The sequence below is a fragment of the Gadus morhua genome, chromosome 21 (assembly GCF_902167405.1).
Source record: "Gadus morhua chromosome 21, gadMor3.0, whole genome shotgun sequence".
Taxonomy (NCBI): domain Eukaryota; kingdom Metazoa; phylum Chordata; class Actinopteri; order Gadiformes; family Gadidae; genus Gadus; species Gadus morhua.
The window spans coordinates 8,311,877-8,324,376 of NC_044068.1; the positions used below are offsets into that span (position 1 = coordinate 8,311,877).

The 12,500-nt window shown below is 45.4% G+C and overlaps 1 protein-coding gene across 1 annotated transcript in view; it reads left to right on the forward strand.

The window, feature by feature from the left end:
* The window catches only part of nbas (NBAS subunit of NRZ tethering complex), a 155,888-nt gene that overhangs the window by 75,831 nt on the left and 67,557 nt on the right, over positions 1–12,500 (forward strand). The window contains exons 42-43 of the mRNA XM_030344571.1: positions 6,841–7,064; positions 8,131–8,241. Of these exons, the coding sequence (XP_030200431.1) occupies positions 6,841–7,064; positions 8,131–8,241 (335 nt within the window). The remainder of the gene's footprint in view (positions 1–6,840; positions 7,065–8,130; positions 8,242–12,500) is intronic.

The window sequence follows — 12,500 nt, forward strand, 5'->3', positions numbered from 1 at the left end:
TGCATCATAATGAACAGAATCATTCGCCAGACTCTTACATGAAATAAAGTTCACCATTATGAAGGGACTACAAATAGAACTCTTTCCCATCTGCACCTGGGTGAACTTTCCTTTTCTTCTTATATTTCCATGTTCCATTTTGTCTTTGGCACACTCCATCCTTCCCACCACCTCCATCACCACACTATCTCCACCACCACCACCACTACCCTGTCAACCACCCAATTCCCTCAGTTTTTAAACATTTAGTTAATTTGGGTCATTTAAACCAAAAAGTGGAAATCAGTTTGACGCTATCTCCCGCTCTCTCTCTCTCTCTCTCTCTCTCTCTCTCTCTCTCTCTCTCTCTCTCTCTCTCTCTCTCTCTCTCTCTCTCTCTCTCTCTCTCTCTCTCTCTCTCTCTCTCTCTCTCTCTCTTTCTCTCTCTCTCTCTCTCTCTCTCCATCTCTCCATCTCTCCATCTCTTTCTCCTGCTCTGTCCATGAGCCTCTCGCCCCCTCTCCACACCTCATCCCTGTTTATGTTTCTGTACCTGTATAGGCCTGTCTCCCTGTTGTCTCCCTGCTGTCTCCCTGTTGTCTCCCGGTTGTCTTCCTGTTGTCTGTTTGATCTGGGGCACCCTCATCCTATATGCTATCTTCACTCTGCAATACTTGATGTGTTTTTTCCTTGGGCTTTTCTCGATCAGTCCCCTTCGCTTATCTCCTAAAACCCCACATTGTATGGCATGTGATATTTAATTTCAGATAAGTGTGTGTGTGTGCGTGTGTCTTTACATTCATCTCCATCCCCAGAACTAAGGACGTGATGCTTTCCGCTTAATCTAAGACCGCATAAGAACATTATCCTCGGCCAAGTCTGTGCCTATACATGTGGTATATGTGTCTTTTATCTGTGTGTGTGTGTGTGTGTGTGTGTGTGTGTGTGCGTTTTTTTTGGGGGAAAATGTGATTGTATTAATTTGGCTTCAGTTTGCCAATGATTGTAAATGAATATAGTTTGCAGTGCACGTGCTGCATAGCGACAGTTTGTGTGCGTGGGTGTGTGCACGCATGTCTGTGTTTGTGAGTATGCGTGTGCATGCATGTCTGTGTGCACGCACGCATCTCTGTCTGTTTATGCCTGTCTGTGTGTCTGCATGTGTGTGTATGGGCGACATGTGTCCCTGCCTGGGGGTGTCTGTGTGTGTGAGTAGAGGGTGGGCGGGCGGTCGTCCTACAGTCTAAAAGGGACTCTTTCCCTCTCCGCTCGCTTAGAGAGCTGCGGCACTCGGCAGCTCTCACCATCGCCTCCGTTCTCCCAGCCGCTGTTGCATATCATTACATCAACAGCGGCTTCCGCGAGACAGAGACACGGCGGCAGCCAATGACAGCCCGTCTTTGGGTGGCAAACAGGGGGCACGTCTAGCCCGCAGGTTTGGGCTGAAAGTGTTTGTCACGGTGCTTGAAAGGGAAGATTCGTGAAGTGCGCAAAGTGGCGGTGTAGGGTGTTGTCGCCGGAACTACGGCTGGCTGAAATTTATATTCTACGGAGAAAAAAAAAAAGGTTTCTGTAAAATGTCGTCTCAGGAAGGCAGAAAATAAATGAAAGAAATATATGGCACGGATAACATTCCTATATGAGAAGCTATTTTGAACCGACGTTTGTCGTTTGTTAGTATAGGTTTAATATTAAAGGTGTTGATTTTTCCCTAACTAAAGCCTTGTATTTTAGTTTAAGAACTATTGTGTTCTCTGTTTTTCCATATGATGTCCATACTGACCAAAAATGGCAACAGGTAAATCGCAGCCCTGCGACATAGCGCCGATTTTCCTTATTGACATGAAAATCCTCCTGGTACTCTTGCTTCATCCCGCCTATAAAGAGATCCATGGTGGACTGAATGTAGACTCCACATTAGCCATTATTCGTGTGGGTGTGTATTAGGGGTGGGAATCTCTTGGTACCTCACGATTCGATTAGATTCTGATTATGAGGTCAACGATTCGATTCTGAAGCGATTATCGATGCATCTCGATGCAACAATTTTTTTTGTGTACATTTCCATGCGTGATTTTCAAAAATATATATATACATCTGGGTTTGCTACTTAGTTTGCTAATCACTTCCTATTTTGTGATGATCATTATAGAAATCAACAGATGAATTAACTTATCTAATATTTTATAAGAGAGAAAGCTTTTTTCACAAATATGACTTTTTATGAACAATGCAATAATCAATGCAGCTTGCATTAAAACACAATATGGAAGCATGCAAAAAATAGGTTTCAGTTTTATTTTCTTTCTAATCTTTCTTTTCTATGTCATTAAAGAAAAAGCTGCTCTTGAATTAGAAGAAGTTCTTGTGTCTGGCTGTGAGTTTGCACGCATGCTATGCGTAGGCTGAATCGCAATCGTGTCAAGACAAATCAGATCATGGGCCATTACACACTGAAGATATTTCAATAATTTTGAAATAAAAAAAATTATCCCTCTCTGGTGAACAGAATGTTGCAGCAGGCAAAAAAATAAAAAATAAAAGGAATTAATTTCGATTATTAATTTATCTGCATCGAGACAGAATCGTTCTAGTGAGGATCGCGATGCATCGAAGAATCGATGATTTTTCCCACCCCTAGTGTGTATGCCCCAGTGAAGAGAAGCAGAGGGTGGGGAATGTATGGGGGGCCTGTGACTGAGTGACACCCTGTCCACTGGTATCTTTGAGCATCTGCCCGCTTTTAGCACCTCATTCTGGGAAGAGCCCCAGGCGGACGGCCTTCCAATGTGTTTAACTCCTCCTCTTCTTCGTCCTCTTCCTCTTCTTCTTTCTCCTTCCCCCCCAAAACGATTAATGCCCCTCTGGCGTTGCTAACCTCTTCAAGCACGCTGGGCTACATCTGGGATTGATGATGTAGTGACTGGTTTTCAGTTATCCCCTGAAGGCATAATGAGCCGATTCCTGTCTCTGTGCCGCTGGAAGTTTTCATTATGTCCACTAAAGTGGTTGTTGGCGAGCGAGAGCCTCCGCTTAGTATAATTGTTCTCGCACTAGTGGTGTTTTCGCAGTACTGCGCATTTGACGTATTTGTTTGTGGGAGTGCCAATGTCAACTTGTTTAATTGTATTTGTATGTATGTATTTTTAATGTGTGTGTGTGTGTGTGTGTGTGTGTGTGTGTGTGTGTGTGTGTGTGTGTGTGTGTGTGTGTGTGTGTGTGTGTGTGTGTGTGTGTGTGTGTGTGTGTGTGTGTGTGTGTGTGTGATTGTAACAGTCAAAATGCAGTGTGCTTAGTGGAGGGTTTGCGATTTTCACTCACCATTTATCTTCGCCTGCAGGCACCATTCTTGCATCGAGAACACTATTGATCACTCAGTAAAACACACACACACACACACACACACACACACACACACACACACACACATACTCAAACGTACCAACAAAATACACACACACACACACGTACGCACCATTACTACATATATAACCATACAGCATGTTCTCATAGAAACCCATGCAGTTTTCTTTTTAACATCACATTTTAACAATGTGTGTCTATGATCAAAGGCCTGAAATCAATTATGGTCCAACATAATAACATAGATTAAAGCTGTAAATTACGACTCTCCGAGGCAGGCACAAAGATTTATACTTCATACAATGTATGATTTACCCTCGACTCTATTTCTAGGCTTTGGGTTTGTGATGAGAGTCGCAAAGCAGAAATGACACTCCCTGAGGGTGGAATTAAGTTGCCGTCATCGGATACGGAATCCAGGGAGGCATGTGCATCGCAATAATGTCTGCGTAAGATAATACGCTGCGCCAACATGAGCAATAAGCACCAATTAAAAATTGAATAAAACTTGCATATTAGCTCTGTTTAGCTCCAGTTGTAACAGTGAAAGACGACGGTGCAGATCTGTTCCTCAACAGCCGCCACCGATTTGTTTTTGAATCGTTTCTGTACAGTCGACGGGATAAACATTTTAACTAAACGTTAATTTATGCTTCGCTCTGCTATCACTCATCGCCGTTGGATGTATCATCACAACAAACACTGCAGTGAAGCCATTCAGCCTAAACCCTTCCCATGTATTACGTGGCCTTGAATCCCCCCCCCCCTCCCCCTCGAAGCTGTTTAACTCGGCTCCACACCGGAAGAAATAATCAACCGTTGGAAGTGGGTTTCTTTGGAACAGGTGACACATGGGTCAGAAATGGCCTTGTCTGGTAAAGAGAGGGGTTTTGTAAAGTGCAGCAGTTCCATTATTTGTTCCCTCAGCACCGAAGCGTTCCAAAATGTGTTTAATTCGTCAACAAGAGGTCCGTGAACCATGGTTGAATGTGCATGTGCGTGTGTGCGCGTGTGCATGTGCGTGCGTGCGTACGTGCGCGCGCGCGCATGTCTGCGTTGTAGAGGTCGGGGAGAGCTCCACGGCGCTCTTCTTAAGCTAATAATCCAAACTCCCAATACTATACGTTTAATGTTAACAGCTAGCGTTGACAACCCATTTACACGGGCCTTTATTGACATTCAGTAGCAGCTGTTTCCAGTGTCACAGATAATTCAGCATTGCTGGAGGTACGCCAACATGACAAGGGCGTGATGTCCCTGTAGCTAACGCTGTAAGCGCTAGTACTTAATGAAACAGATAAAAAAATAAATAGTTCTATACGAGTGTATATATATGTGTGATAATTATACTCAAAATGTGTATCATTACACTGCGTGTGTTCTATATTCTCCCATGGTATTCCAGCATCGTTATGTTTGTTTTCACCTACAATACATCATGAGAGGGGCGGTAGAGAAAACCACTTTAATTACCAATCGCCCGCATGCATTGGTTAATTTCACGCAGGTGTACACAATTTGCAGTGAGCTGCGGCTAATAACGCGGCTGACTGTATAGCCCGGTGTGAATACAACTTATTAAGAGTATATTTCCCTTGATAGGGTTGGTGTGCCGAGAGAGATTGAGAGAAGAGAGAGAATGGGAGACCAGCAGATGGGGGGGGGGGGGGGGAAGAGAGAGAGAGAGAGAGAGAGAGAGAGAGAGAGAGAGCGAGAGAATTGTGGTTAAATTTGGATTGTGTGCAAATATTGGATTTGAGTAAAGCGTTTTGTTTCAATTAATCCCTGATTAATATAAGGGAACAGGTTGAGTTAGAAAAAAGCAGAGGAAGAATCAGTTGTTTGTGTTTGTTCACGCTGCACGATCTCGGGGGGGAAATCATTAAGATAGTCATCTGGGTTTGCACCGTTGAAAATAAGCGAGGAAGGGAAATTGTTTCTGAAAGCGGAGGGAGCAGCAGGGAATGTTTGGAAAAAGAGGACAGCATTTTTCATTTGAAATGAGCCAATTTAATGATGGATCTAGTGTATTGAGAGGGTAGGATTGGTATGTCGAGAAGAAAGGGAACAAGCAGGTGCCTTGTGGAAGGATGGATGAAAAATGAAATACAGGAAGTAAAGGAAGGATGGACAGAAAGTCCCAGATGATTATTGAATCATAAAAGGGTCATTTTGATAGGATACTGCTGCCAGGCAGATCAAGCCCCAGCAGACGTCATGTTCTCTTCGTCACTCCTTTTCCTGTCACCTGGTGCCAGCATCATGAAGTACCTCCTCTTCTCTGACCCTTTCTCATCTACACACACGCACGCAAGCACGCAAACACGCACACTCTTTTTGCAACTCTCTGTTCTTCGACTCTCACTTTTGTGTGTGTGTGTGTGTGTGTGTGTGTGTGTGTGTGTGTGTGTGTGTGTGTGTGTGTGTGTGTGTGTGTGTGTGTGTGTGTGTGTGTGTGTGTGTGTGTGTGTGTGTGTGTTTTGGTTCTCTTGTCTCCTGCTCTCCATTGTCCTGTCTTTGAACCACAAAGCTGACGGCAACATTGTCGTTGGGATGCTATCGAAAGCAAAGTCACATAAATGAACACACACACACACACACACACACAGGAATTAACACACACACAAACACACACACGCATGCACGCCAAAAATCCACATTTTTAACAACCTAACATTTCTAACCAGCCATAATTACCTTATGCAAATCAGATCAACAAAAGAATGACCTGTCTTATCATACTGGGAGACAGCCAGTACGAAGCGGGAGTCAACAAGAGAAGCTGGTTTAATTAGAACCGGGCTGGGCATAGTCTTTCCAGCTCTCGCGGCGCTTGTCACATTCTTAATCATAAACGCATCCATCAGCTAATTCCCTATGGCCTGAGCCAATGTGGTAATTACACTTCCTGATATATTTTTGCATGTCTTTAAAAAAAAGTATAAAGGATAAAAAAATCAAAAAAAAGAGGATTGAATCTCCTGATTAAACTCTGTTTGCCACTCTCAAATATACCTGAATCCCTGAAATCCTCCATTTATATTCCGGGTTAGCCTTTTATATTTGTCATTTTGTCTGTTGCTATTTAAAGAAATACTTTAAAGTCCTTTGAAGTTCTAGATTGCAGACTGTGTGCGGTACTCATTGGTGTGCCACACATGTCAATTTAGCCGTCAATTTCTAACCTTGGAAGAAAAAAAAATTAATGGAGCAAAAAGGCTTGTCACTAATATATATTTAAGCTATCCTGTACCAAGCAAATAATGATTAAATAACATCAATAAATTCCAAATGACAATTTGAATGTAGCAAAGTAACTAATGAATAATTGCCTAGATTTGAATGACGGTGTCCCAGATTAGTTTTTTTCCGATTATCCTACTTGAAATGTGTTTCATTTTAAGGAAGTAAAAGATTGCTAGAAACACCAGCCTAAAGCTACCAGCTGTCTCATAAAGCTACCAGCAGTCCTCATAATGTTTTTCTTCTTCCTCACAGGTGGACCCCAAGGAACTGATTAGATTGGTCACACAGCACGTGTCGCAGCACTCTGATTGGCCAGAGGATCTCGGCGACATGATAGGCCAGCTGCTGGTGTACAATGAGCGTATGACAGACTTCACCCAGGCCCAGGTGTTACAAGGTCTGGGCAGGGGCGTGGACGTTCAGCGATTCAGCTCAGACTCAGAGTACAAGAAGGCCACCATCTTGGGACTTGCTGAGTGAGTAGAAACTCACTCTCATCACCCGATTGGTTTCAGACCGGCCAGGACACGCACTGTCGCTTGGCTGGCGATGAATGCATTACATATAGAAAAATGTATTCAAGGTGCGGTGGGTAAGCTTCAAGGGCCAGCGTTCGAGAGAGCCCCTTTGGTAAGTGCATGGGAAGTGTACGGTAATTCAAATTATTCTAATTTGAGTGTTATCCGTTAGAAGTGCCGTGGTCATTCGTCAGCTATAAGTGAGTGAAGTGCTCTGTGCAAGTATCTGTTCTGGTTGCCTGTCATCTATATAAGACTTGGATTTTAGAACACACCGATGATGTTATCCGACCAATCAGGGCGTCTCTTCCCTTATTGGTTCTGGAAATCAATCTTAAATGTTGTTCACATTTGTGTACACAGTGCTATCATCTCAACGGGGGAGCAACATAGGGAGGGCGGAGGCAGAGAGGGAGGCTCGCTCTCTTCTGCTCTTTCTGCCTCAACCATCCAATCGTACCCAAAGCAGCTTTGATGCGAGTAAAGAAATACCACCAAAGGCCTTCAAAAGCATAATAAATGTATCCCGGAAATTGTATATGTGTATACGTGTATGTTTTTCAAAGAGATCCACATGGCAACCGTAACTAATATTAACTTTGCCTAACCCTGTTCAAAGATGTCGACCTTCACAATCACAATGGCGTAAAATACATCTGCTAAACCAACATACTTCTAGCTTCATTGTCAAAGTGGCATTGCAACCCTGATTCGTGGCAACGAGGACCGACGCGTGAATTTTTCCACCGTAGTTATTTTCATCCCACCGGCGGAACGTGGGTGTTGATCGCCGCCTGAGATTGACTTTTGACTAGCCTTCAGGAACCTGGTATCAGCGCGTTCTCTCCACGGGGGGGGGGGGGGGGGGGGAATACTTTTTACACTTCAGAACCTCTAATATTCATCATGCAATTTAAATGAAATGTGTTGTTTTCTTCTCTGTTCCCTTTGTGTGTGTGTGTGTGTGTGTGTGTGTGTGTGTGTGTGTGTGTGTGTGTGTGCGCGTGTGTGTCCGTGTGTCCAGGACCCTGGATGACGCGGTGTACAGGATCTCTCTGTCCCTGGCTCATCGCTACAGTGTCCCTCTGTGGGAGGTCTGCATGACTCACCTGGAGTTCCTCTTCACGGATAGCGGGTATGCATGCACGCACCCATACACAAAAAACATACAAAAACGTACAAAAAAAGGTACAAACGTTTACAACACACACTCACACACACATACACACCTCCATGGCATGTATGGTGGATGGATACGCTGACATACACATGCAACCATACATACATACGTACATACATAACTAAGACGCAAAAGTAGTCATTCTCACTGGCGCACACACATTCAAAGGTCATTGAGTCATTGCTTATGTTATGGCACTTTTTCAGAAGCTTCAGTGATCACTTAACCCTCATAGGGTGTTCGTGTTTTTGTTACACAGGAGGTGCTGCTGGGTCTGGTGGACCCATTGCCTTTTAATCCAACATACTCAAGCTTTTTCTTTTAAATACTCACCAGATGGTTACTTCATCCCAATTGCAAGTAATATAAACGACACATATGTTAAATTTGTTCACTTTACCTTTGTTAAATCACATTTATGAATAGAGGTGCCACTCGTTTCTTTTTGTATTAAAATGCAACAAAATAAGGAAATGTCTCATAAAACAGGCATAACTGGGAAATAATCAACATCATTAGAAATTGAAACATACTCAATAACATCTGTCTGAACAACACATTAAAGCCTTTGAACACGACCATTATACGTATATCAGTCTATACCACACATGAGGAGCAGAGTCTAACTGTGTGTATTGCATATGTATTTTTTGCACTGGTTGCATGTATATTGTGTTTTTCTGTCCATCATGGGTCCACACACTTCACAGCAATTATTTTTGGCTGACGGGCTGGTCCTACATCTGGCTGTTCCTGGGGCTTGCTGCTTGCGGGTTGTTCCTGGGGCTGGCTGCTTGCGGGTTGTTCCTGGGGCTGGCTGCTTGCGGGATGGTCCTGGGGCTGGCTGCTTGTGGGGTGGTCCAGGTCCTGGCTGCTTGTGGGGTGGTCCTGGGGCTGGCTGCTTGCGGGGTGGTCCAGGTCCTGGCTGCTTGCGGGTTGTTCCTGGGGCTGGCTGCTTGCGGGTTGGTCCTGGGGCTGGCTGCTTGCGGGTTGTTCCTGGGGCTGGCTGCTTGCGGGTTGTTCCTGGGGCTGGCTGCTTGCGGGTTGTTCCTGGGGCTGGCTGCTTGCGGGTTGGTCCTGGGGCCTGCTGCTCACGGGTTGGTCCTGGGGCCTGCTGCTCACGGGTTGGTCCTGGGGTTGGCTGCTCGCGGGCTGGTCCTGGCTGCTCACGGGATGGTCCTGGGGCTGGCTGCTTGCGGGCTGGTCCTGCCTGGTCACGGGATGGTCCTGGGGCTTGCTGCTCGCAGGCTTGTCCTGGCTGCTGAAGGGCTAGTCCTGAGGCTCTTTTACGTTTCGGAGCTGGCTGATGCTCATCCTCCTCTTCAAACTCGGTGTCAGACTCTGAAATGTTATCCTCACTTTCCGAAACTATTTCCTCTTCCTCACCATCAAAACCCTCTGTCTCTTCAAACATCAACTGTAAGGCAGTCTGAACAGAGAATCGCTTTGCCATCTTGATCAGTTGTGGTATGGAACCACGCTGACAGAGCTTTTTTATAGTGTCAGGTCCCCAAGCTTGATAGTGTTGGGTGCTCCAATTTTGCAACCTTGTGCGGGAACAGTGGGTGCACACTGTGGGTGCTCACACCAAGGGCCCATTCACCTACTTTAACTCTTTCCCCCTCTCTCTTTCCCCCTCTCATACACACACACACACACACACACACACACACACACACACACACACACACACACACACACACACACACACACACACACACACACACACACACACACACACACACACACACAGAGAGGAAGAAGGGGAAATGAGGGGAAATGAGGGTGCACAGAACCTATGATTTCCACACTTAAACTAGCTCCGGGTCCACTGGACCCGAACACCCTGTGTGTAATATAAATGTGATGGGGGGGTATACAGGGGGGGGTCATTGAAAATGTTTTCTGATTCATGTTCCTCACAGAAAATGAGCCAAAGCCAATGAATCTTAGTTCAAAAAAATAATTATTTGTATCACTTTTATAAAGCTAAAAACTGAAAACGGGTCCCACAGACCCGAACACCTTATAAGGGTTAAGTGACTAGGCATGATGGTTGAACCTTGATAGTGTCTATTTTCCAGTCCAAATAAATGGAAATCCCTTTGAATGCCACATGTCGTCGTCTCTCATGTACTATTTAAGTATATAATGATCCACCCCCTGCGGCAGCTGTACTTAAATCCTAGCAGATTGCCTTGGTTGTCCTGTCTGTTGATCGGATTGGTTTTGTGCAGTAAAACACACTCTCCCTCTCTGGTGATGACTGGTCTCCTCTGTGCACTCAAACTTCAATTCCTTTCTCCTGTTCAATCACAGTGCAGTAACCCAGAAGGATTTCCCTTTTTTTTTTTTTAATGGGACACAAACAGACAGCCATAGAGTCTCCCTCTTCTGTCTCGTAGTGTTTGGGTGTTTGTGCGTTTTTTCTTCCATCTTTTTGGTGTTCAGAGAGAAAGGGAAGCGTGTGTATCCCAAATGGAAGCACTGCCTCCGTGAATTACGACAAAGTCTGCCACATAAAAGCCACACATTGAACAGCCAAGAGTAAATCACACATGTTGACTGTGTGTGTGCGTGCGTTTGTGGATGTGCATTTGCGTGCGTGCATGCGTATGTGTTAGCGCGTGTGCGTTCTATTTCCATAATTTATTTGCTCTCTCGACTCCATAGCTGCGGTCTGGATCACACCAGCCCTGCACCTTGTTTTAATGGAGCACCTTCTCGACAGAGGCGAAGGGGCGTGTGTGTGTGTGTGTGTGTGTGTGTGTGTGTGTGTTTGTGTTTGTGTGGGTGTGTGAGCACGCATGCGATCGCCGTAAATATTCCGCTGTCGCTGACGCGCGGAATTCTGATGCAGGGAAATGCTTTACGGGATCCACTTACCGATAAATTACATCGGCGCCCATCCGGACGCTCCGCGTTGGAGACTAGCTGTTGTATATGGAACCTATGCATCTGTGTCTGCGTGTGTGGGTGTGTGAGTGTTTCGTGCGCACAATACTGCTGCACGCCACTGAATATCCCCCTGGGTTATGGTAAACAAGTGAAGACTGATGTCCGTAATCCCTGGCGGTCTCTGAGCTCGGGGAAATGAGCACACACCACAGTGTCAATTAGCATTCAAAGATACATTTCTGTAAGGGTATGTGCATATATGCATGTTCAATTATCCATTCATATTTTTTCATGACATTTGTCATTGTCAGATATAAGGATAGAATAACGTGTGTGGGGGAAATGTGGCCAGTGATGTTCCGGCATTGCAGAAACGGAGGAATGCGCCCAAACGACAGGAGGACCTGAAAGGGGCCAATCCCTGTGCGTGTGCATTGTCATAAGGTCAGGGGAGAAAGAGGAGATTAAATAACCGAGAAAGGTAGTTGCTATGTAGAAGAGTAGATAACGAGTGGACAAAGCAGGGAAACAGAGTGGGGGTCTGGGGGCGGTGGAGGTGGCGGGCCGGTCGCTGGGGGTGATGGATGAAGGGACGTAGGGGTGTCTCTGAGACAGTCCTATTAACACTGAATAAACGCTTTAGTGGGAATCAATGCTCTGCTAATGACCGCCATCACCAGCCGTCCCTCTGCCTGGCTCTCATTTCCTGTGTGTTTGCACGTGTTGGTGTGTGTGTGTGTGTGTGTGTGTGTGTGTGTGTGTGTGTGTGTGTGTGTGTGTGTGTGTGTGTGTGTGTGTGTGTGTGTGTGTGTGGTGTGTGTGTCTGTCTTAAGCATGCACCTGCGCTGTGTGTGTGTCTTTCTCTAATCATGCACCTGAGCGGTGTGTGTGTTTGTGTGCGTTTGTGTTGTGTGTTGTTTAAGAGCTTTACAGCTGTGTTGAAGGTGTGGGGAGAGGGGAAGGGGAGAGGGTGGGGGGGATGGGGTTGTGCATAATTAAGGATGTACATTCCAGGAGTCTTCTTCTTTGATGACATGTTTTAAAAATTGTCACTGACATTTAGCCGACAGCTGTGGAAGCTTTTGAATGGCTGACCTAAAAATGGAGGCACACGTGTCAACATGGCTTAGTCATACGGTTAGCGGTCTGGTAGTCGCTCCTTTGATTGGTTCTCGTGCCTTCAAACCGGCTCCATGGCTCTGAGCATGACGCATGGAGTATCATGTGGATGATAGAAAATGGCAAATGGATGTCACCAGGTGGATCGAAGATCTTTGTGTGTGTTCACGTCCACGCACGCGTAGACGCACACAGGC